The sequence below is a fragment of the Oryzias latipes genome, chromosome 11 (genome assembly GCF_053564925.1).
Source record: "Oryzias latipes strain Hd-rR chromosome 11, Olatipes_Hd-rR_3.1".
In the NCBI taxonomy this organism is placed as follows: domain Eukaryota; kingdom Metazoa; phylum Chordata; class Actinopteri; order Beloniformes; family Adrianichthyidae; genus Oryzias; species Oryzias latipes.
The window spans coordinates 28296040-28320189 of record NC_136247.1 but is presented as its reverse complement, the minus strand read 5'-3'; the positions used below and the strand labels follow the sequence as shown (position 1 = coordinate 28320189).

Genomic DNA, 24150 nt, shown 5'->3' with positions numbered 1-24150 from the left:
TGCGTGGTCCTCTGGGCTTGGGTGTGGGGGTGCGTGGTGGGGGGGTGGGGTGGTGGTCTGGCTTGGCTTGGGGGGGTGGTCCCTTTGCCTGTGCTGGGGGGGGTTGGCGGGGGGCCCTGCTCGGGTGGGGGGGGCCCAGCGGCGCCGGATGGGCTGCCCATCTGCACCTGGGGCTGGGATCGGCCCTTCCCTGGCTCTGGGGCGGGACGGGACAACCCTCTCGGGGCCCCCGGTCGCTCTGGGTGTCACCCGCTTCGGCTGCGGGGTCTGGGGTGGGGTGGGGTGGGGGGCTTGTCGGCCCTGTCCTGTGGGGGGGCGTTCTGGGGGGGAGGGGGGGCCCATTATTAGTACGGGTCGGGGGGGCTAGCGGGTCGGGGTCTCCGCTGAGGCAATCAGTGGTTGCCTCGGCCGGTTGGCCTCCTCGGTCCCGTCGAGGCCTGACCAGAGCTCTTCTAGGGCCGGCGTCTGGGGGTGGGGGCCTGGGCTTGCTCCGGGGGGGGGCGACGCTTTCTGGCTCCTCTCTCTCTGTGTGGGGTGGGTGGTGCCGGGCCTGGGGTGTCGGCGCCTCCGGGGGTGGGCCCCTGGGCTGGGTGGCCCTGGCCCCTTTGCTGGGGGTGGGCTGGGGGACGGCTGTTTGACCACCGGGGGACAGTCTACCAGCTGTCCCCAACTTACCCCCTTCCTTATATAACCTCATATTAGGGTGAGGGGGTGGGGGGTCTAGCCTGCGATGCGCCTTGGGGGGGGGGCTACTTGGGAACTGGCCCCCCTCCTATGGTTGCCGTATGGAGTGGGCCCCCCCTCTTTCGGTTTTATTTGCACCTTAGACATGTAGGGTCCTTGGTAGGGGGGGTGCTTGGACATCACTGCAAGCAAGCAGCAGATGTCCTCCTGGCACCCTACCCGCCAATTTTAACCGCACCTTAGACATTTAGGGCCCCTTGGTGTGGAGGGTGAGGGGACATCACTGTGAGTAATCAGGAGATGTCCCCTTAGTGCCCTACTCGCCAATTTTAACTGCACCCCCCTTAGTACACACACCCCTCCCCCTTCAATATATACATTCAAACATAAACACACACACATGCACACAAACACCCTCTCAAACACCCATACACGCACACACATTTTACAAGGAAGGTGGGACCTGGGTCCATCTGTCCCCTACCCCTTCCCTGGTGGGGGGTGCGGGCCCCTTGGCGATGGCGGCCGTGTCCCTTGGGTGCCGGCTCCCTGGGCCCGGCGGTGCTCTCTCCGCACGGTGGGGGGGTTCATATTACACCTGAGCCGGGGGTGTTCGTGTCCCTGGGGGGTGGGTCCTGGTCCTTGCCCCTGGGCGCTGGGCCCCGCCAAACTTCCAACATGGCCGAGCCTGGTCGGGCCATATTTATAACATCCCTTGTGGGCCGCCCTTTTTTCCCCGGGGTTCCCCCCTCCTGGGCGGGGGCGGCGGGCCCCTGCCTTGCTCCTACCTAGACCAACCGTGGGCCGGGTGGGTGGCTGCCTGGAGTGCGGAGCGGGTCTCCCTTGGGGGGTCCTGGCTCGTACCTGGGGTCGGGGCGGGGGGATGCCCGGAACTCCTGGGTGGTGGTGGGGTGCTCGTCTGGGGCTGTGGGCGTCCCTCTCCGGTGGGGCCCTGCGTTGGGCTCTTCCGGCGCGGCGGGGGGCTGCTTTCCTGGCTGGGCTGGGGCGGCGCTCTCTTTCCCTCTGCGCCTCCCTGCTCTCTGGCTCTGGGGGCCTCGCGGCGGTCCGGCTGGCCCTGGCCTGGGTGGCGGTCTTGGTCGCCCGGGGGGCGGTTGTTCCCTGCCTGTTCCCGTGTGGCGTTGGGGGAATTCCGGCTGCCGCTGCTGCTGCGGCGGGGGTATGGGTGTGGGGGTGGCTGGGCGCTCCTCCTCCTTCTTTTCACATTCCACCATCCATTTTAGAAGAACATAAACACTCACCTGAGCACAGGTGTTTGCTCACCTTTGCACTAATAGTTTGCATGATTGAATGAATGAAAGATTTCACACTAGTTGGTTTAAAGGCATAGGTATGCGTTCGTGAACACTATCTGTTTTGTGTGCATGTTGACATGTGGACATTTTTGCGGCTAGCAGGTGTGTTGATAATATTTGAGTGTGTGTGAACAGGCCCCGCCCTTTTTGTACTACATTTGAACCGTACCGTAACGATAAACAACCAGTAAACCTGCCTGCTCTATGCTGCTTCATGGTCTTACCCCCCTTCCCCTCCTATTATCACCCTCCTACCCCCCCCTCTCTCTAACGTCCCTCTCTCTTCTTCCCCTCTTTCCTTTTCCGTCCGGTCCAACACCAAAGATTTTCAAACATGATTGAAATTAATAAATTTTGGCCTCAATTACAAAAGGGGTTTATTCAGACATACCTTTGGTTTGTCTGAAGATGAATAACCCCTCTTGTTAAAATAAAATATGTCCAACACAAGAGGCCCTCAGCTCTCATCTGTTTGCCTAGCTGTTGGACAGGACAAGTTAAAAAAAAAAAAATGAAATATGTTTTTTGAGAGAAATGTTGACATGTTCAATACTTATTTTCCCCGCTGTATAATAAACACATTAAACGCTTTCATTTTTGCTGATAATTTCCTTTTTCTGCTAGTCCTGTGTTCAGACTTTCCTTCTTTCTTTCAGACTGTTCTCTCCTTCTCTCCCACTCTCGCGCGTTACTGTCTCTCGTCGGCGCACGCTTTCACCGCCTCTTCTGCACGTGGCTCCCTTTACACACACACGCGTGCGCTTTCAGAAGCACACACACATTCTACAACAGGAGTTTCTGTCTCGCGAGGAAATACGACAAATTTACTGCGTTGTAATTATTCATTTTCATTGTATTCATTTCCGTTACAAGCTGCGTGCGGTTTTAAGTGCGCGACACGGCCGCCTGCCGGAGGATTTTGTGTTGGAGGGGGGATTACTGTTCTCCTTCACTCTGTAACACCAAACATGTGACGCGATGTCACCACGTCTTGCTTTGGACCTATTTTGTGTACTGCTGAAGACTCTAGCAGGCAAACTTTCTCCTGTAGACCCCTTTGAAGAGACTGCAGATCTTCCTGTAAGATTAGGAAATTGAACTGGTCAGAGTTTCACTATCTGATCAAAGGACTCTAGTCCTGGGAACCGGGTCATAAAACCTTTTCATGTGAAACACCAACCGGACTTATCACCTCAGCGCATACCAGCAGGATATCTCCTGTCCATTTGATGGGAGCCACAGATGGGGGATTCACCGCCGCCCGGATACGGAGGGGTGGACTTTCATGATTGGACTGACTGAAACAGCAGGCTCCTCTGTCAGCCAATCTGAGCGGCCAGAGGCGGAGATTCGGCCGCTATGTTGGGTCATGGAGGAGGAGATTTGAACCACGTTATAAGACCATTGCTTTGGAAGAAACCTTTGTTCCCAGACAGCTGCATGTACTACAAATGTAATTTCTTATGTTTTGCAGGCTTTGGATTTGGGAACCCAGATGATCTGTTTTACTTTGTTCCAGAACTATTTGTTAGGGAAATAAAGACTCCATATTTTTATCCGTTCGAATTCTGGTCTTATTCTCCTGACTTTTTTGAGCACGCGTGAAAAAAACTGCAAAGCGACAGATTTTTTCCCACAGTGGAAACAGATTTTGATAACAGTCCAGGCTGTTTGCTTGAAACCTGACACCATACCATCTGTGTTACACAAATTGATCACTGTAGGAAATAAATCTGTCGCTTTGAGATTACTTTCCTTGTTGCATGTTCAAAAAAGTCGAGAAGGAGAAACCACGGAACTCGGCCGGATTAAAGATGAACAAATTTATTCCCTAACAATATTTCTAAAAACAGAGTAAAACAAAATAAAACAGATCATCTGGTTTCAGTTTCAGAGCTTGCACAGCGCCAAAATTACCAACGTCTTAACGTGCCAGCCTGTTGAGAACAGCGAAAGTTCCTCCGTCCAGCTGTTTTAACATGTCGGTTTCAGCCTCCTCCTCCGTAACACAGCATGGCGTCCAGACTCCTCCTCTGGACGCTCGGATTGGCTGGCAGGGAGCCTGCCTACTTCTGTCAGTCCATGTTAGGAGTCAGCATCCGTTTCCCGCGTCGGAAGTCACCTCCCAGACTGACATGGTCCCGCAACCAAATGGCTCCCTAGGTGGTCCCCCCCATGTGGCCGGATCTTCTTAGCATACAGTAGACAATACACCTTTGTTCCCCACACGTAAGCAGATGCCTGTGGCGGTTCCCAGGGATTGAATCAGTCTCAGAGATGATTTATGATCCAAGTCAGACCTACAACCAAATGGCCTCAGAAGATCAAAGACCGTTTTCTCCTGAAGGGGATGAGTTCGAAGCTGCAGCATCACAACCTCTTTACATATGCAATGTTCAGGAAGCCCCTTTGAAATTCAAAATATGGGAACCTCACACAGTAAACCTGTAAGAAAACCTTCAATGAAATAAAGATAAGATAAAAACCTAGGAGAAATAAGAACCACAAAAAATAAATTCCTTTATCACTCACATGAATCAGTATAAATCTGTTGTTGTTTTTTTTGTTGTTTTTTTAGAGTAAATCTATTGTTCACTTTTGGACTTCTTATGAATATTTATTTTTTATTATTAATAAACTTATTATTTATTGACTTATGTATTTATTGTTATTATTTATTGTTTGTATTGACTTACTATTGATTTATTATTTTTATTAAAATTATTATTATTGACTTATTGTTGGGCTTTTCTAAATAATTTAAATTACATGTCAAAGAGGTCTAAAACTTCTAAATGTTTAGAAATTATTTTGAAAAATTATTTGTAATATTTTTTTTTATTTGTAAGAAGTCCTGCAACAATGCATTTTCATTAAAGTTTGAGCTTTTAAGGCTGACTGTTTCTCTTCTTTAACAATAGCAAATGATGTATCTATATCTATATATATATATATCTATATATTATATATGTAAATATAATATATTTACATACATGTATAAATATATATAAATGTAAAAATATATATAGTATATAAAATTTACTTAGACACCTCTAAAAGCAATAGAAATCATTGTCATGTGGGCGTCGTCGACCTCACCAAGATGGCGTTGCGCTCCGCCACCGTCGGCCAGGCTTCTAAAGTGGGCGTGTCTTCTGTAGCGATATAACTCATTGACTGCGACACCGTGCCCCCTGGTGGTTCATCACCGCAGTGATCAAAAGTCCGACACCCTCACTGCTCTATAAATAAATAGTTTAAATCTACACCAATGTCTTTGTAATTTTATTATTTATAAATCAGCCACGTTTTCAATGATCACAAAACAGCAGATTTATAAATAGTCTTCGTAAAATGTTCATTTATTATGTTTTTCTTTGACAAATAGGTGTCATTCTCTGCGTTAAATAGATGTAGTTCCCCTCCAGACCAGGTGCTGGCGGTAATACGTCACTTTGTTTTCGTGTCAAGCTTCATATTAAAAACACCCGAAAGAGAAAAGTAGTGAGCATGGTGTCCGAATTGCTTTTAAAAATCAAAGAACCGTATAGAGAACTATATAGTGCCGCATTATATAGGGTTTTAATAATTAGGGATTAGGGTAGGAATTCAGACAAAGCTGCAGTGTTTTTACACTTCAGTGCGGCTACCTTGAAACTTTTTCCAGTAAGTTTAAATTGAATGATGGAAAACAATCCAACAATGTGATCAAAGACTTTGGTCCAAACTTCCTCCAGTCTGGTTCCAAATGTTCAAGTTCAGCTTCCATCTCTGTTGTTTGATGGTCGACCGCTTAATTCAAAACTTCCAAACTCATTTATATGATCTTTGTTTGTTAGAGAACTGTTTCCAACATCTTACAAAAATCATTCTATGTCATAGCATTACACCTCTTCTTTGTGTTGTTACTATGCTTGTTTGAAGTTCAATAAAAAAAACACTTCAGTGCTCCTGCTTCCTCTAAGTATGTTTACAGTTAAAAAGGAAATCCTGTCATTCATCAGCTCAAATAGGGAAAATATTTGACCTCATTTAACAAACCGCTTCAGTCCACCTCTGAGTGATAACGCAGCTGCAGCCCCTCTTCTACTGCATCAGCCTTAAGATGGCCTCAGATATGTTTGCCAAACCAGATTTCTCCAAGAAGGTCAGATACAACAGAAAGCAGAAAGAAGACACATCAGACTGGAAGGAGTGTGAGGTGGAAATCTACAACGATGCATATGAATCTGTGGAGGACACCACCGGGGTTCAGTCACCAGAACAAGGTAAGAATGAACTCAATCTTCTGCATCCAGACATGCTGATCCAAATCTCAGTACCAGTTCAGCAAGAATTAGCATTTAGCATGGCTAGATTTGAACAAGGTTCTAAGTCAGGGGGGTCAGAATCCAGGCTTGGAGGGGCGATATCCAACATGTTTTCCAACCAACCTACCATTAAAGCTCCTCCACCTGATCCAGGTCATCAGGAGCAGATAAGGCAGGATTTCTGGAAAACCAGCAGGAGGCCTGGAGTTTGACACCCCAAGAGCTTCAAACATGGAGAAAGAAGCAATGGGAACAAGAGGCTGAACATTTTGAGCAGGAACTTTATTTAAAAAAACAATTGAACTAAAAAACCATCAGGATCCTTTGAAGAATTCGAAATGATCATTTTATGAAGATCAACAGTCCTGCAACGTTCAAAGAAATTCAGCTTTTTGCCTTTGAAATCAAGAGACCCTGAATGATGATTTCTTATTAGAAAATAACTTGGAATGCATATTTCAATGTAAATTCTGTCTTTTAAAGGCTGTGGTCTTAAACTTTTGATCATTTAATGAACAGTCAATTTCATTTAAATAGTTTTTTTTAATAAATCAGCATCTAAAAATACGTGTTCTCTAGCTCCTCTTTCTTTTTTTGCATTTTGAAGCTCGATGTTGTTAAGGTCCAGCTGTGATAAATGGACATTTTTGCATTTTCTGAACTGGTCTGTAGATTTTGATCAGGAGTGTTTGATCAAAGAAAAATGGATTCTTCTCTGGAAGACAAGATTCCTCTTTATTTTTCTCTCATAGCTCCACAAACAGAGACATGTCCTAAAGTCCAGAAAAGGTTCTGCAGATGTGAACAATGGCGTCTGTTGGTGCTGTGTACTGTCCTGTCAGCTGGATCCATCATTCTATCCTCATGTAAGATGAAATCTAACACTTCAACATCATAGTTTAATTAAAAACTTCAAACTAGCAGCTCAGACTTCAATTTGAAATCATTTTTATTAATCTTTATCCTCAAAGCACAATGTAAATTTGAATTTATTTAACTTTTGTACGGTTTATTTCACCAAATATTGTAATTTTCCAGACATGGTGGTCTACATTAACAATCTGCAGATGGAAGTGAAGGAGCTAAAGAAACACGCTGAAGGTGAGAAACATTAAAACACCTAAACCATCTTTATGTTTGACTCTATTCTTGCATTAATTGCATTGATGCTTTGAAAATCTGTTTCTCCATATCTGCTCCAACAGTAACAGTTCTAGAAAGTGGTCATCACCAAATGTAACCATTCTTTGTGATTCTTTGTCTGCATATGTGGGTGAAGGTTCTCATTCATCCATTGTCTAGAAGTTGAGTCGTAGCAACTGGACTTATTTATCTCCAGCAGGCTCTAGATTCAGTTTCTCACTGCTTGAACTGATGCTCCTCTTAGATGCACCAACATAAAAGTCTGTAGCATCTACCTTTTTGACCACATTGGATTGAGATCAGCAGTTTTATTTGGTCTATTTACTTTTTAGTCGCTGAAAAAATCAGCATCAATGACCTGAAAATGATTAACTTACAAACTGGTGAACAGAGTAAAGGAAACTCAAAGGAAACGTATTTAAAACTTTATTAACTGAGTCTTTTCTACAGTCTACAGCTTCATTTTTTAGACGTAATGTTGAAAAATCCAGCCGCACGTGTGACCAAAATAGTCACTCTAGAACCTGTCCAGCAGGTATCGGGAACCTTTCTGTCAAAATAATACTGGTTTCACATTTATTATCTACAATACTGAACCCTTTTCCTTCATTTAAACTCTTGTTTTGAACCTTTTTCCCTGCATAGATCCTTATTTTTTATCATATTTCTAAATATTTGGTCAAAATGTTGAACAAACTATTTCTAAAAACGTCTTTGGGTTTTTGTTTGTTCCTCTTTGTTTTTAAACGTCCTTGAGTTCATACTTGTGGAGCCAGTGTCCTGACATTAAAAAACTAAAATATATTTCGTTCCCACAAGATAATATTTCGTTCCCTTGAAATTATTAATTCCTGCGAAAGCAATAATAATTCACGTCATAAGTCATTCATAAACACGGATATGCTCTCTGTCCGGCCACAAAAGCCGCTTTCAGCTGTAACTTCTGTGACCCACATTCGTTCAAGAACGGAAAAATGAAAACAGGAACGATCAATTTATTATTGTCTCAATTAATATAAGAAAATTATAAGATTTATGATACCTAGGTTTGCTGCTTTGCCATACGATTCAGCCAGCTGATATTGTAGTTTAGGGTCGAATATGAACAATAATATATTCAGGACTTGTCTTTTATTAACATACTCTTTAGTAGTCGCTTTACATTCGAAGGCTACATGCTACATGCTAACTAGCAGATCGTTTATCCTGTTATTCACGTCATAGATTTACAGCAGATACCTTCACATTTCTGTCTGTGTGTGTCTCAATACATTGCATTGAAGACACTGAGAATGTTTAGAGATCAGATTTATTTATTTTAAAAAGCATAAAAGCATCGGTAATCACGTTCATCCATGATCCTGGTACAATCTCCGTCCATCTTGCTGAAAAAACTGCTTTCTGCCGCTACTTCAGTGTCTCTGAGAGCATTCAATAGGGCTAAAAATAAAAGCAAGAATGATCAATCTAGTATTGTCTCGATGAAAATCAGAAAAATATAAGATTAGGCTGGCTGCTTCACCTACCGGACTTAGCCCCTAGCCAGGGCTCCAGACTAACTTTTTTCACTAGGAGCACTGTGGCCCCTAACTGAAAATTTTAGGGGCACAACCAGAAAATTTAGGGGCGCATACCGTAAATCAACATTCTAACCAAATCTACTAATTTCCACTGTATTATGAATAAATACTTTAATAATAGATGCAAAAGTTACAATGTGCTGTTTCAAATTCAGTGTCACATTTTATTCTGCCCTTTTGAAGATTCAACGAGGTAAACTGACAGCACCATCGCTGTCATGACAGTACAAATAGTAAAAAAAATACCATACATTTAGAATAAAAAAAGTTTTTAGTAACAAAGTGATTACCGTAGTAACCTTTCGTCATTTCACTGTTTCAAACAATACTTAAATGTATGTAAATATTAGAGGATGGAAATTCATGTTGGTGACACCAAATAGGTGTAGCCAAGATGCACAATAAGCGTGTTTGAGATCACCCAGATGGACGCAACGCTGTGCAGATCACCTGGTGTGAGACGTATTTTTGTTTTTGCTCTAACATCACCTGTCAATCAAAACAAAAATATCACCAGAAAGGGGCGGAAGCAAGACCCCAACCTGAGCGAACACAGCTGGAAATTTAGTACTGAACTGACTGAAAGCTGCCCTACAGACTACAAAACAGTGCATTATGGGACATGCGTCCTGATGGGTTTTTGTAGTTCACTGATCAATTAAAATAATTTAAAATACCAACTGATTAAAAAAGGCTACATCCATTACAAAACCAGTGCCCCCCCCAGGGCACTGGTTCATCTTAAACATGTCTATCGTTGCATCTCCCCCGCCTGTTTTAAATCGTGTTGTCGCTCATACGTGTTTAATGTCAGAGCCCCGTTAGCTGTCACGCATGTAGGTGTGGGACATTTATGCTCCTCAGCTGACCATCTCCCGCGGGAGCGGTGTGCTGCAGTGACAGCCGTGCATGATGAGAACCGCGGTTTGCTTCGCGAGTTTGAGACCCTTGCTGTACACTCTGGCACTGGTACACTGGCCGCAGGTCGGAAGAACGAATCAATAGTTTGCTTGTTCATAGCTCAGATGCACATTTCAGGTTGTGATGATATTTGTCTACGTTTCCTTCCCACAGATGTTTACGCGCACTCGATTATCTCTAGGCCCCGCCCCTCCACATATTTTAGCCACTTGCAGGGACTTTCCCTATTCTTCTCACACGCATTGGCCGCCTCAGGCATCACTCAATGACACGCGAGTGGGCGCTCGCGTGTGCTCCAGTCTCATGAGTATTCGCGCGAGTGTGTCTGTCTGCGTGCGTGCGTGTGCGCTCGCGTCTCATTGATGATTTCATTGCTCATTTCATCTATCATTGACGTGCCCCTTCCACATTTAATGTATAAAAAATATGGAGGGTGGGGGAGGCAAATTTACTGGTAGCACATGTGCGACTGGGTGTAAAATTCAGTCGCACACTCAAATTTTGGACGCAAAATGCGACCAAATGGTCGCAGTCTGGAGCCCTGCCCCTAGCTCCTGGCATCACAAACATGGTATGCAAGGCAAGGCAAGTTTATTTGTATAGCACAATTCGTACACAAAGTAATTCAAGGTGCTTCACAAAACAGAAAAATGCATTAAAATCACAATACATCATAGAAATAATCAACGTAAATTTTACTTTAAAAGAAAAGAAGAAAAAAAATTTGAAAATTGATTTAAAAATAAAGGAAGGAAAGGAAAGAAAAGTGCAGATAGGACCTTTCAGTCATATACACGGCTAAACAGAAATGTTTTAAGTCTAGATTTGAACATGAACACAGAAGAGGCCTGTCTTACGACTTCAGGGAGGCTGTTCCAGATTTTAGCTGCAGAATATTGAAACGCTGATTCCCCTTGTTTAGTTCTGACTCAGGGTATCAACAGGAGGCCGGCCCCTGAGGTCCTCAGAGTACGAGATGGTTCATATGGCACTAACATGTCAGAGATGTACTTAATGCTTAGATGGAGGTGGTTGTGGTGCTGCCGGATCCAAGTCTTTGACCGGTGGTGGTGGTGGAGGTAGTTGTTGTTGCCGTTGTGCTGTGGTTCCTGGGACACTGGCTCGGTCCTTCCTTACCGCCTTTTCAGGGCCTTGGCCTCTATGCACCAGAGCGTGGAGGAGGTTCTTTACTAACTCTCTTGCTCCACCTCTGTTCAGGTGTGGGCCTCTTCCCATGAATAGGTCCTTTCGTTTCCAGAATGTATTGAAGTTCTCAATGTAATGGAATCCTCTGGAAGCACACTCTCTGGAGAGCCAATTGTTCAGCTGAAACAGACGGCTGAACTTGAGTGACACCCCATCGATGTTTGGAAGAGGTCCACTGATGAATGCTTCAACCTCTACTTTGTCAATCTCTTCAAATAACTTGATGAAGTCTTTTTTCAAACGTTCAGATTGTTCTTTTTTGATAGACAGCACCTACATGGATGATTATTCGTTTGACTCCTTGGTACAAGACTTTAGATAAGAGTCCTGTAATCACTGGAACAGTAGAACTTGGGCAACATAAAGTTTGCATTCTTCTGTGGCTGACTCCACTGATAGCGCCATCTCCGAGCAGCAGCGTATCTCTGACCTTGACGTTTGGCACAGATTTTCTTTCTGCCTGTGCTTTGTTGCCAACATTATGACTCCTATTCTGTGGTCCAATTTCATTTTGTTCTTTAACATCACATTGTGTTAGGGGTAAAAATTTGTTTGTGAGCTTTATTTCGGATGTTCTGTCATCTTTACGCTTTGGCTTAACACAGATTTCCTCCGCACAAAGTTTTGGAAAGGACACAACATCACTCAGGTCTATGTCACTGTTATTCTTCTCATTTGTAGTAAGAGCAGGCTTCTTACCACCCGATGTTACTGGAAGGGTCTTGTGAAGTCCATTTTCAGTTTCCAAAGTAAATATCCGTGTTTGTAGCTCTTTTATTTCTTGTTGGTAGATCCGACAGCGTTCACAGTGGGAGTTTGTTTTTCTTCCTCTTCCGGACATGTCGCTGGCTTGTCAGACGTAAAAATATTGATTTGTATAGGTGGAAGTCACAAAAAAGGATGACCAGTCTGATATTCCAGGAGTTGTGGATGAGGTAAAAAAATTAAAAATGATTAAATGATTAAAAAGCAAATAAAGCAGGAAGCGGCAGGAGCAGGGGAAAAAGCGTCTGCACTCTTTTGCAGGGGGAGGAGCAGTCATCACGCATTCCCAAGATGCAGCTCTACCAGCCAATCATTGGTCTTGTTGTTACACTTCAGTTACATGGACACGGTGATTGGTCGAAATGCATCTTGGGTATGTGTGATGCATGATGGGATATTGCTGACATCCATGTTTGTAATGCTACACTGTAAACCCGGATTTCATATCTAATCAAACATTTTAAGTATAATCTACTTACATGGCTCAAATCGATTAAGTTTTGATTGCATTACTAGCAGATGTAAGTATGTTATACTAATTTGTAGACCTAGTTGAGCCAGTGAATAATTTTAAGTGAAATAGCTTAAAATTCCCAAGTTTTAGTGATGCAATGCATGATGGGAACGTGATCGCTGTCACTTTGCCGCCGAGAAAACGTCACTTTGCCGCCGTGTCCCTGCTTTTTGCCGAGAAGACGTCACTTTCTCGCCGCGCACCGGACGGTCCAGTGTCTACTAAAACTCGCCAGAGACGGTAAGTAACTTTGATTTAGCTAACGTTGCTGCTGAATCATTCAACTTAATGTTTCTGTGTTTGTGTGTTGATAAGGGGATGCTGGTGAGTAGTGGGAGGACGTTATCGGTTATCTTATCTAGTAGGTCGGCAGCCATTTCACCTGCTAGCTAACGTTACAAGTTTTTTTTTTTTTTTCACTTGGTGCGCTGTTTGTGAGAAGTCCAAGTGAAGCAGTTTGACGTCGATGGATATCAACATTTTCATCCGTTAGGTACTTAGCTAGCTAAGTAAGTCACTTTTATCACCGGAGGGGCTTTTTATGCGTAACTTTAGAGAGAAAGACGTACTTTTATTAAGTTCAACGGACATCACCGTGACCGTAACCACCTGTTTGATGGCTTAACGTTAGCTAGCCAAGTTGCCTTTTTTATTGCTTGACGCGCTGTTTGTGAACTTGGAAAACTGTCGTTTTAATCAGTTCAACTGGACAATTTCAATCTCTGTAGCGTTTTAGCGGGCGCCGCCTGGCTTTGAACTGCCTCTCGGCAGATTAAGGCGCCGCAGGCGAAAACCAGGCACATCATGGCGGCGGGGATGGGAGCGCAACGTTATTTACTCTTTTTTTTCTTACTGGAGGGGCTTTTGTGATCAGTGTAATGCGGTTGTAACCAGTTTAACTAGGCATTTTTCCACCTGTAATTTTAGCGTCTTGGTGACACAGCCCGATCCACGCTGAGCGAGGGACACGCACTCAGTGGGAAGAAGAGTGTAAGCGACCACATTGCATTGTTTTTTCCTAGTATTAACGTTTAATGTAAATGACTTTCACCATTAATTGTATTATTGTCTTATGCATGAGATGTTTTGCATTAGTGATTATTTTACCTCCAAGTGAATTGCAACCGGATTATAAGTAACCGAGTATAGCAATAACGTTACACCCCTAACAATTACATTATATCTTTAATGTTAGCTTTGAAAATACAGGTATACTGTTGCAGTAGACCACTGTAGCTTATATAAGTTCCCTTGTCTCTTATTTTCTTTGTTTTATTGTGTTGCAGGTCATAGGAAGATATTCCTTTAAAACCACCAGTATCCTGATATTGGCAACAAACTGAATACAAACCTCTGAAAAATATGCTTTGGAAGTGTAAGTATTGCCCTCTTAACTGTGAAAAGAGAGCACAGCTATTTAAACACTATAGGCTAAAACATGGAAGTTATGCAAGAACAGAGCCCTTTCCTTGTTTGTACCAGGAATGCCCATGTACATTTAAATCACTGAATGCACTAAAAGTACATTTATCTCGCCTTCACACCAAAACTGTTGATCAGCAGCCAGATGCACCAGTTAAATTTTGCTGTCTGTCATGTGGGTTTGCCGAGTCTTGTTCTCAGACTGACTACTTAACTCACCTGCATACTGCACACTTAAAAGTAAGCCATAAAGTCAGGTGCCCATATAAAGACTGTAACTTTGAAACAAGTATATACTCCACTTTCAAAGCACACAAGAGTAAAGTACACCATGACCAGAACTGGAAAAGTTTCAAGTCAGAAATCATTGGTTTGGATAATGTAAGCGATGACAATGATGCTGCACAAGACCAAATGTCACATGCTGATGATATGGACGATTTAGAAGATGTCAGCGTAGAAGCTAGGGAGAATGATCTTCGTGATTTAGAAATCTTAGAGAAGAATTAACTTATCTAAATCTACAACTACATATATAAAAGTCCAGCAGACGAGCTTCATCCAGCCGTGGTTATCGGGACAGTCAAAGGCGCGAGTCGAGCCGGAGACAGGAACCACAGCCAGGTGTAGGAGCAGGAGCAGAGACGAGGTACTCGGTCAGGTACAGAGCAGAGACGAGCCAGAGATGAGCCAGAGGCAGGATCCACAGCCAGTTGTAGGAGCAGGAGCAAAGGCGAGGTAAACGGTCAGGAACTGGAGCACGGATGAGCCAACTGGAGTCTGGAAGCACTCCCACTCCCCAGGAGGGGAGAGGAAAAGAGGGACAATACATGAATCGCACTGCACCAAACAGAGGCATGGAGAACTAAATGATAAATTATGATCAAGAATAGAGGAGAGGAAGGGTAGAAGTAAAAAAGGAAAGAGGACAGAACCCCAGTGTACCATAGTTACCCCAGCTTCAACTTCTAGCAGCCTTTTAAAAGAAATAGTTATTATTAAGTTTAATTTAAACAAACTAACATTAAGTTAAATAATCTCTGAATACTAACTAGTCTGACAATAAGCCTGTCCAAAGAGGAATGTTTTCAGTCTAGCTTTGAATGTAGAAACTGAGTCGGCCTCTCTTATATGAGCTGGGAGTTTATTCCATAAGACAGGGGCTTGGTGGCTAAACGCTCTACCTCCAACCGTACTTTTACCAATTCTAGGAACCACAAGCAGTCCTGCATTTTGCGAGCGAAGTGTTCTGTTTGGATGGTAAGGGACTATGAGGTCCTTAATATAGGACGGGGCCATTCCATGTAAGGCCTTATAGGTTAACAGGAGGATCTTGAACTTGATTCTGGAATCAACTGGGAGCCAATGGAGCGAAACTAACACAGGAGTGATGTGATCTCTTCTGCTGGTTCCAGCTAACAATCTAGCAGCTGCGTTCTGAACAAGCTGGAGACTTCTTAAGGAACTCTTAGGACACGCTGCTAACAAGGAGTTACAGTAATCCAGCCTCGACGTAACAAATGCATGGATGAGTTTTTCAGCATCACTCTTAGAAAGTATATTTCTGATCTTAGCAATATTCCGCAGGTGAAAAAAGGCAGTTCTACACGCCTGAGATATATGAGCCTTAAATGATAAATCCTGGTCAAGTAAAACCCCAAGGTTTCTAACTGTGGAATTGGGGGCTATACTTATACCATCCAGGGAGACTATCTGAGCAGACAGAGCATCTCTGAGGTTTTTAGGACCAAGTATAATGACCTCAGTTTTTTCTGGGTTCAAGAGGAGGTAATTAATTGTCATCCAGGTCTTGATGTCACTGATGCAGGCGTTCAGTTTCTCTATCTGGTCATTCTGGTCAGGCTTCATGGATAAATACAACTGCGTATCGTCGGCATAACAATGAAAATTAATGCTGTGTTTCCTGATTATGTTTCCTAGGGGTAACATATAAAGCGTAAACAGGATCGGTCCCAAGACTGAGCCCTGTGGGACTCCATAGTTGACTCGAGTGCACTGAGAGGAATGGCCATTTACATTAACGAACTGATACCTATCAGACAGATAGGATTTAAACCACTGGAGAGCAGATCCTCTGATCCCTATGTCCTGCTCTAATCTATGGAGTAAAATACCGTGGTCGATAGTGTCAAAGGCAGCACTGAGGTCCAACAGGACCAGAATAGAAAGTAGTCCCTTTTCTGAGGCCAATAACAAGTCATTAGAGACTCTAACTAGTGCAGTTTCCGTACTGTGGTGAGGTCTAAACCCCGACTGAAAGTCTTCAAAGTGGCTGTTGTCCTGTAGGTGGCAGTAAAGCTGCTTAACTACAACTCTTTCTAGGATTTTAGAAATAAAGGGCAGGTTTGATATCGGTCTATAGTTGGCCAAGATGCTAGGATCCAAACTGGGCTTTTTCAGAAGAGGTTTAACAACTGCATATTTAAAAAGAGAAGGGGGGTCTAAGGGCAGGGATGCCAGTATAGCTTAGTCAGTTTGTTAGTTCATTTTAGTATTTTTCTATTGAACTCTTTGTATTCGTGATCCTTTTGATTTCATGTTTTACTTCGAAGCCCATCGAGACGACTGTTGTTGTGATTTTGGGCTATACAAATAAAATTGAATTGAATTGAATTGAATTTAGAAAAACAGCTTGAGCACAACTTGGCATCTCTTCTGTTAAAGATGCAAACTGTCCTTCACATACCAGAGAGTTCTGTGCAAGAAGTAATACAGCAGCTTTGTCAAATCAATAAGCTGTCACAGCCACTTCTGCATAACAGAGTAAGGGCTGTACTTAAGAAATATTATGCTGACATTAATGAAACCGTTGTGAGAGAGGTTACCAATGTCGTGTCAGAAAGTAACATAATGTCATTTTGTGCCAAAGATGGATCCCTAGGAACTGCTAAAAAGAGAGCGGCCTATGTACGTAGAGAGTTTCCACTGGTGAACCCCATTGAATATTGTGTGGAAAAAGGCAAAAAAACACTTGCATATGTCCCTATTGTTCCCATGCTCCAGAAGTTCCTGAACAAAACTGACATATTGGATAAAGCCATGTCAGAAAAAGTCCATGTCCCACAGGAATATAGCTCATATGTAGATGGGCAGTGCTTTAATAAAACCTCTCTTCTTGCAAGGGATGAGTTCACAATTGCTCTTACACTTTACATTGATGACTTCGAAGTAGCCAATCCTCTAGGAACATCAAAGCTGAAACATAAAATGTGTGCCATATACTGGGTCATTGCCAACATACCTGCAAAATACAGGTCAACCCTTAACTCAATCCAACTTGCACTATTGTGCAATACCTCTATAGTCAAAGAGTGTGGTTACGCTAAAGTTCTGCAACCTCTTATCTATGATCTAAAGTTATTGGAGCAAAATGGTGTTTACTTGGAACAACTAGGTGAGAGTGTGAAAGGCACAGTCTTATATGTTGTTGCTGATAATCTTGGTGCCCACTCCCTGGCAGGATTCCTGGAGAGCTTCACTACTGACAAGTTCTGCAGATTCTGTTCGGCAAGCAGTTTTGACAAACAATACCAAGAGGTATGCTCTGGTTACTTTAAACTTCGAGACAAAGACTCCCATGATAAGCAGGTGCAGGAGGTGAGAGAGGATCCAGCATTGAGTCGGATTTATGGTGTGAAAAGAGCATGTCCTTTAACTGAGAATCTTGAGCACTTTCATGCAGTCACTGGTTACCCTCCTGACATCTTGCATGATATATTGGAAGGCATTGTTCCAACTGAGTTGTCCCTTTGTCTTAAAGACATGATAGACAAGGGTTATTTCACACTAGAAATGTTAAATCAGGCCATCAGACACTTTAACTACACATTTACTGACAAAACAGACCGACCTCAGATTATTGGAAAGGGATTTTCCGCCAAAAGAACCATTGGTGGAAATGGCCATGAGAATTGGTGTCTCATAAGGCTTCTTCCTTTTCTTATTGGTCACTGTGTCCCTGAGGGTGACAACACTTGGGAAATTATCATGCTTCTCAAAGATGTGGTTGAGCTAGCTGTTGCACCAAGACACACTGAGGAGACACTGCATTTCCTGGACTGTAAAATAGCAGAGCACAGACAGCTGCTGCTGTCAACATTTCCAGATTTTCGTTTAAGGCCAAAACATCACTTTTTGGAACATTACCCTCAGCTTGTAAGGAAATTTGGTCCCCTGTGTGATGTTTGGACAATGCGCTTTGAGGGGAAGCACAAGTTCTTCAAAAAGGCAATTCGCAATGTGCAAAACTTCAAAAATGTTGCCATGACACTTGCTACCAAACATCAGAGAGCAGTCAGTTATCACCTTGACTGTAGCTCTTTTTTCAGACCATCAGTTGAGATGACAAAGGTTACCCCAGTTTTGCTTGCCTCTTTCCCTTTGAACATTCAGAGAGTACTCGCGCAAAAGATTACAAAGCCTGAGTCTGTTCTTAATGCATCATCTGTTTGTGTAGATGGAATCAAATATCATCCCGGCATGATACTCTCTACTGGCTCATGCTCAGGTCTCCCTGAATTTGCCCAGATTCAAAAAATTGTGGCTGTTAACACGGAAATTATGTTTGTTTGCCACAAAATGACAGCATGGTATTGTGAGCATTTAAGATCTTACCAACTTGTCTGTAATGACGTCCCCTCTTTGGTTGTGGTTCAGATGTCAGACTTGAATGATGTCTTCCCATTATCAGGATATAGGGTACAAGGAGAATTTATGGTAACTCTGAGACGATATGTTATTTGCTAAATACCTGTCTTTCATCATGATTTCCCAGATGGCTGAGCAAGAGAATATAACCATGAGGGTTATTGTCTCAGAGGGGGATATAAGAAAGATGACGACAAAACGACCTGACACGCTTGAGGATTTGATTGGCTGGCTCAAAGGCAATCTCAAAGCAAACTATAGTTTCACCTTACAGTACCAAGATCCTGAATTTAACAATGAACTGTGTAACCTCACCAATCTCTCTGAGCTCCCAGAGAAGCCAACAATCAAAATCATCCCTATGATTGAGCTGGTGCCAATCTCAGCAGACACTGAATCATATGGTGACACAAGCAGCCAGGCAGACACAGAGATCCTGTCTAACTCCTCTCTGGATAGAAGTTTTCAGTGGCCAGAGGTATTTGACGTTCCCAAATTTTCAGTTGATGTTGAGTACAGACTTCGTCAAGGTAACCTGTTGTATCTGAGAGATGGAACATGTCTTAAGGTGACAAAAGAGTTGAAACATGATATACTGGAGAAATTGGCCGAGACCATGTATGCATTTAAAGCATACCCAGAAAAGGAAGATTTTGAAGCAGTTGCAAAAGCTTTAGTACAAACCCACCCGTGTCTCAAAGAATCAGGGTCATCCTCCGGCTGGAATGGATGGAAGAACAGTCTCAAGTTCAAGATGGGAAACTACAGAACCAAAATGCGCCAGATTGGACGAGTTGATGTCACTGTCAATGGTGGTAAACGTGGAAGGTACACTGCAAATGCCGACCCTTCTCACAAAGGCATAAAAAAGCCAAGGAAAGGAGAATTAAATTTCCTACCTGAATATCCAGAGGGGAGGGATGACCACAACCTGGAAGAAGCTCGCCAGGTTTTGGTCAATGAAATGATGAAGATGAGGCCAAATGGGTCCCTTGTTAAGAAAAACATGGACCTGACATTTGCACTTCGGAGAAAAGAAGTTGTCCAAAACAAGCCTGCCATCAGCCAGATGTTGCATAGATGGCCAGCTCTTTTCACAGAAAGCCAGGTATGTATTACTCCAGAATGTTTTAAAAAGATGTATGTGTCACTGTAATGTTAAATACAATTCGTCCATAGATTCTTGTTTTTAGCTTCATATGCAATACATGTTTCGTTTCAGGTTTTTTACGAGTTCTCCAGAGTGGTGGGGAAAAGTCTGCAAGACAATTTCTTTGATGAACTTGACCATTTCTCTCCAAGGCTGGTGGACCTCTTTCGGAAGAAGAAAGGCCTTACCGGCCAGCTTTTGGCTGAGCTTTTACGTCAGACAAAGGTGGGTTTGACTACATTAGTCTACTATATCTTTCCTTTCTTTGTTCATCTCAATTTTTCTCTTCTTTCTTCTCTGCTCTTTATCTTTTTATTGCTGTCTTTTTCATTCTTATCATCTCATTTCCCTTCCTTAATCGTCTCCTTTTCTCTCTTCATTACCTAATATTCTTTTTTGTCCTCCATTTTCCTCTCCTGTTGTCTTCTTGTGCATAAACATTGTGATGAATTTATTTGATAAATACGTGTGCAGTGTTTCCCACATAATTAGATTATATTAGTGGTGGGGTTTGGGGATTAAGGCACAACAAAAGGGTTAAATATATCCGGTATTTTTATTGAAAAGTACACATTTCCATTGCCAACACTTAGTGTCAAATAACCTAAAGACATTGCTATTGCTACACTTTCTATGACTGCTCTACATATTTCTTGTTGCAAATTTCACACACACACACACGCCGACATGGAGGTGGACACACACAAACATGGAGGTGGACACTCTCAGCAAAAGACAACAACCTGATGGTAGTAGCACGCACACACACATACACACAAACTTACTGACAGTCTCACACAAACACACACACACACACACACATTCACACACACACAAACTCAGACACACACAGGCTCACACACATGGGCCACCACAAATGCATGAATGAATGGGAAACCCTGATGTGAGTATCCTTAGCAAGATACGTTTTAACTGTTGTGTCCACTATTTTGCAGACCACTGAGCCAACAGACATCAGGTGCCTTTGTCTTCGGGGACTCCCTGTCATCTTGGCGGATGATTCTTCTGCCTTCTTCAGAACATGCTCTGTAAGTTAATTTGTTTTTGTAATTGTTCTGGTGCATGCTCCTTTTTAACTGTTAATGAACACTGCCATTAATTTTCAAAATTATTTGATCAGCATCAGTGTCTCCATTAAGTCTCTATTTTATGGCCAAACAAAGATAGTTTACCCACTTTCAGTCCCAGTCCTATTGAAAAAAATGCTCTAAATAACTTAATTTGTATGAATCCTTTTACAATTTCCCAATACGTTTTTTGACTTTACTGGCACCAGTTGGAACTTGTGAAAATGTTTTTGGGTCTAAAACTCAAATGGGGAGTTCTGATTCCAATCGATAGGTTCTGGTTGCTCCATTGGGGGGGGGAAATAAATAAATAAATAAACAAATAAATCAGCACAGCTGTGACTCAGAGTGAGTAAACTACATATTTTGGGCAAAGTGTTGCAACCTGTACAGATCTGAATATGGCATTTGATAAAAATTTGATATCGTCCTTTTAATATAAAATACTTTGTGTGGTTTATGTTGTACAATGCTGTTCATTATGAACAGTCGCATGTTATTTTTTTGCACAAAAAACATTTTCTAACTGGCATGTTTATGTTCTCTCCTTGTCAAAATGTTTCTTTCAATGATAGGATGTAACTGACAAGGACTCGTACAGTGAAACTTCAGTGGGAATTCTCTGCCTTGGTCAAGAAAATACCCAGCTCAACCCATCCAGAGTAGGGATCATCTTGGAAGGGTCTGTGGTAATGGATGAACTGTCAAACCTACCTCAGGCCTTCTGTGTCCTTTTTGGACTGATCTATGCCCTACACCTGGACTACCCCAAGTGCATGAAAAACACTTTCAATTTTATTCAGCAAGTAATGCTCAAACTGGGTAAAAGTGAGCTGGTACCCAAAATTCAAACTTTGAAAAATCAGCTGGAAGCATAAATCGTGTTCAAAATGGCCCTTCTACTGTTCAAGATTTGTTTGCCACAGTTTGTAATGTTGGACTTTTATGAAAACATGTTTATTGTTGTGTAAGGTTTGGGATACATGTGTTCTGTGGTATTTGCACTGATTTTTGCACAGGTTTCCATGACACAGGCTTTAAAAAAATTTCATTTCAAAAGAGTTTAATATTTTAGTTACAATACCAACTAAAAGCTAAAACATTTCCCTAATAGGAGTGTAAGTTACAATACGGTTTTAATGTGATTTGTTGTAATAAGGATGTACACATTATTAATACAATAAGTGTTTTTGATGGTGCTTTGTTTTATGCAATGTTCAGGGCATGAATGACACACATTTTGCCACTGTTTCTGGCTTATGATTCAAAGTTGTTAAAGCAGGGACAATGACCCTGTAACGTAATGCTGTTTTTAAATAAAACAGTAAAAAAAACTTTTGTGTTGCATATTTTTCTTAATTGAAACGTTCTAGTTAAGCAAATGCAATGATGAATACAAAGGTTTAGTTACTTCAACTTAAAATATTAAGTGGAGTTCATGTGACAAGGTAATTGATATTACAAGAGATTGTAAGTGAAATCAACTTGGCATTTAGTATTTTGAACTTAAAATGATAATTCCACCCTTTCATGCATTTAAGTTAAATGCACTCAAGTTTTCATAACCCATTACTTAAAAAATTTAAGGCAACCGGTTTCCTCAAATTTTTTAAGTAAATTCAACTTATCCGGGCTTACAGTGTAGGAGCTTAACGGGTGTTACAGCTGAAAGCGGCTTTTGCGGCCGGACGGAGAGGATAACCGTGGTTATGAATGACTTATGACGTGAATAATTATTTTGTTTCCACAAATTAATTATGTGCTTTGAGTGATGTGGGGGTAATTCCAGTTCTGGTCCAGGACTTCTGGTTCTGGACGTTGATGTCTGCAGCCAGGTCCTCTTCACCATGACAGCAAAACATGAGGCTCAGTGTTTTGCCAAAGGACACTTGAACACATGTGCAGGCAGATTGGGAATCAAACCTGCCTAAACTGCTCCCCCTCTGCATCATGACCAACCCCCCCACTAAAGTGAAGATTGCTTGGTATCTGTTGAAGGCCATGTGATTGTTCATTTAAGTACAAATCACGAATAAATGGACTGGCAGAATCAGTCTTTAATATAAGTTCAGGAGGCCATCCAAAAAGAGGAATAAATCAGGAACAAAAGCTCTAAGAACTCTGGAGAGATTAAGGCTGGTTTGCCCACAGTGAATGAAAGACAATCTGGCACTGGCTTGAGAAGAAGCACTGCTTATTTAGGGAAGACGATGAGGCACAGGTGGAACACATTAGGGAAGAAGCAGATCACGCAGCAGGAACTGGAAATGAAGACAGAGAAAAGACAGGACTTCAAAATAAAACAGGAAGTGACAGCCAGAGGGCTAACTAGTCCTGAAATCTACTGTCTTTCAGGCAGCAACAAAACTTTTTCGGATGAAATTAAAAAGCTGAAAAATCGGATTGAAGGTGAGAAAAGACTGAAAACTAATGGATTATATCAGTTTGTTTGGATCATGTTTACCTTTGAACTGAACTTGAAAGTTTTAGTAGAAAATACAGACGAAACCAGAAAGTAAACGCTGCAGTATTTGTGTATATCAGTCTTTGAAGGTCAATGGTGTCTTGAGGGATGGAAGAGATTTGGAAGGAGCTGCTACTATAAATCTACTGAGGAGAGAGATTGGCATGACAGCAGGGATTTCTGTCTGGATGAAGGATCTTATCTGGTGGTGGTAAACAGCAAAGAGGAACAGGTGGGTGTGTTCACACTAGTTCCTTCCAGCTTCTTGTGTCTTGGATTCTCCACCTGTATGTGTGCTGCTGTTGTCTGGATGCTGATGGATTCCAGCTGAAATTCTCCTCAACAACTCAGATTTCATGTTTGTCTTTCAGCAACATTTCAAAGAAACGTTGTGATGGAACACAGAAACTCTTTTTCCCACTTCTAATGTCTTCAATTCCAAATAGGCTAAACTGGGATTCAGTAGAAATGGACTGTTGGCCCTGAAGACAAAACAAGAAGCAAAAACTAAATGAACAGAAATCTGCATCAAAGAAAGTCAGATTTTGTTCCTCAGATGAACTTTCTCTCAGTTTTTAGGACAATTATCCAGAACAGATGAATCCTAAAGACCAGACATTTTTTTACTGGACATTTAGTGTGAAAGGAAACCAAGATGGAGAGAATGTATTAAAGAATATTTTCTTTGTTTATAGGAGTTTGTTTCTACATTGAATCAGAATGCAACATCCTGGATCGGTCTGTTTGCTGTATCTTCACAGAAATCTGAATGGTTCTGGGTGGATGGATCACCACTGACAGAAACGTAAGACTTTGTTTCTTTTACAACGTTACTATATTTTTTTTTTATGACTGAGCCTGATTGTAAATGTGTGAAATCCTTTAAAAAATACAGAAAATGTTTGTAACATCATAATTCAGA

The 24150-nt window shown here is 42.3% G+C and overlaps 2 protein-coding genes and 1 long non-coding RNA gene across 13 annotated transcripts in view; 2 read left to right on the top strand and 1 right to left on the bottom strand.

Annotated features, from left to right (window-relative positions):
• The window catches only part of LOC144995434 (uncharacterized), a 61703-nt gene that overhangs the window by 11850 nt on the left and 25703 nt on the right, over positions 1-24150 (bottom strand). The window lies entirely within an intron of this gene.
• LOC110015840 (CD209 antigen-like protein D) overlaps positions 5826-24150 on the top strand; it is a 59303-nt gene continuing 40978 nt past the window's right edge. The window contains exons 1-6 of one of the 7 annotated variants that reach the window (XM_023959750.2): positions 5880-6265; positions 7060-7173; positions 7346-7408; positions 23120-23173; positions 23309-23460; positions 23600-24033. In XM_023959750.2, coding sequence (XP_023815518.1) covers positions 6103-6265; positions 7060-7173; positions 7346-7408; positions 23120-23173; positions 23309-23460; positions 23600-23623 — 570 coding nt within the window. In that variant the 5' untranslated portion in view covers positions 5880-6102 and the 3' untranslated portion in view covers positions 23624-24033. Of the gene's footprint in view, positions 6266-7059; positions 7174-7345; positions 7409-23119; positions 23174-23308; positions 23461-23599; positions 24034-24150 lie in introns of all 7 variants that reach the window. The other 6 variants (XM_023959745.2, XM_023959747.2, XM_078955134.1 and 3 more) reach the window with 6 other exon arrangements.
• LOC110014540 (sterile alpha motif domain-containing protein 3) lies at positions 11000-22418 on the top strand. Of its 5 annotated transcripts, XM_023959726.2 has the most exons (8): positions 11000-12676; positions 13364-13426; positions 13723-13811; positions 17340-17416; positions 18654-19634; positions 19749-19901; positions 20633-20725; positions 21340-22418. In XM_023959726.2, the coding sequence occupies exons 5-8, from the start codon at positions 18654-18656 to the stop codon at positions 21640-21642; spliced, it is 1530 nt and encodes a 509-aa protein (XP_023815494.1). In that variant the 5' UTR covers positions 11000-12676; positions 13364-13426; positions 13723-13811; positions 17340-17416; the 3' UTR covers positions 21643-22418. The 5 variants fall into 5 exon arrangements, 4 of the variants coding, with proteins under 4 accessions (XP_023815494.1, XP_023815493.1, XP_078811254.1 ...); XM_023959725.2 differs by having other exon boundaries at positions 17340-19634; XM_078955128.1 differs by having other exon boundaries at positions 13723-17416.

What these genes read in the sequence shown, in the direction of transcription:
- LOC110014540 (XM_078955128.1), top strand. Translation starts at nt 16,544, where the DNA reads ATGCAAACTGTCCTTCACATACCAGAGAGTTCTGTGCAAGAAGTAATA. An exon ending in CTCTTTTCACAGAAAGCCAG is followed by an intron (nt 19,635 to 19,748) that starts GTATGTATTACT and finishes GTTTCGTTTCAG; the next exon opens with GTTTTTTACGAGTTCTCCAG. An exon ending in CCTTCTTCAGAACATGCTCT is followed by an intron (nt 20,726 to 21,339) that starts GTAAGTTAATTT and finishes TTTCAATGATAG; the next exon opens with GATGTAACTGACAAGGACTC.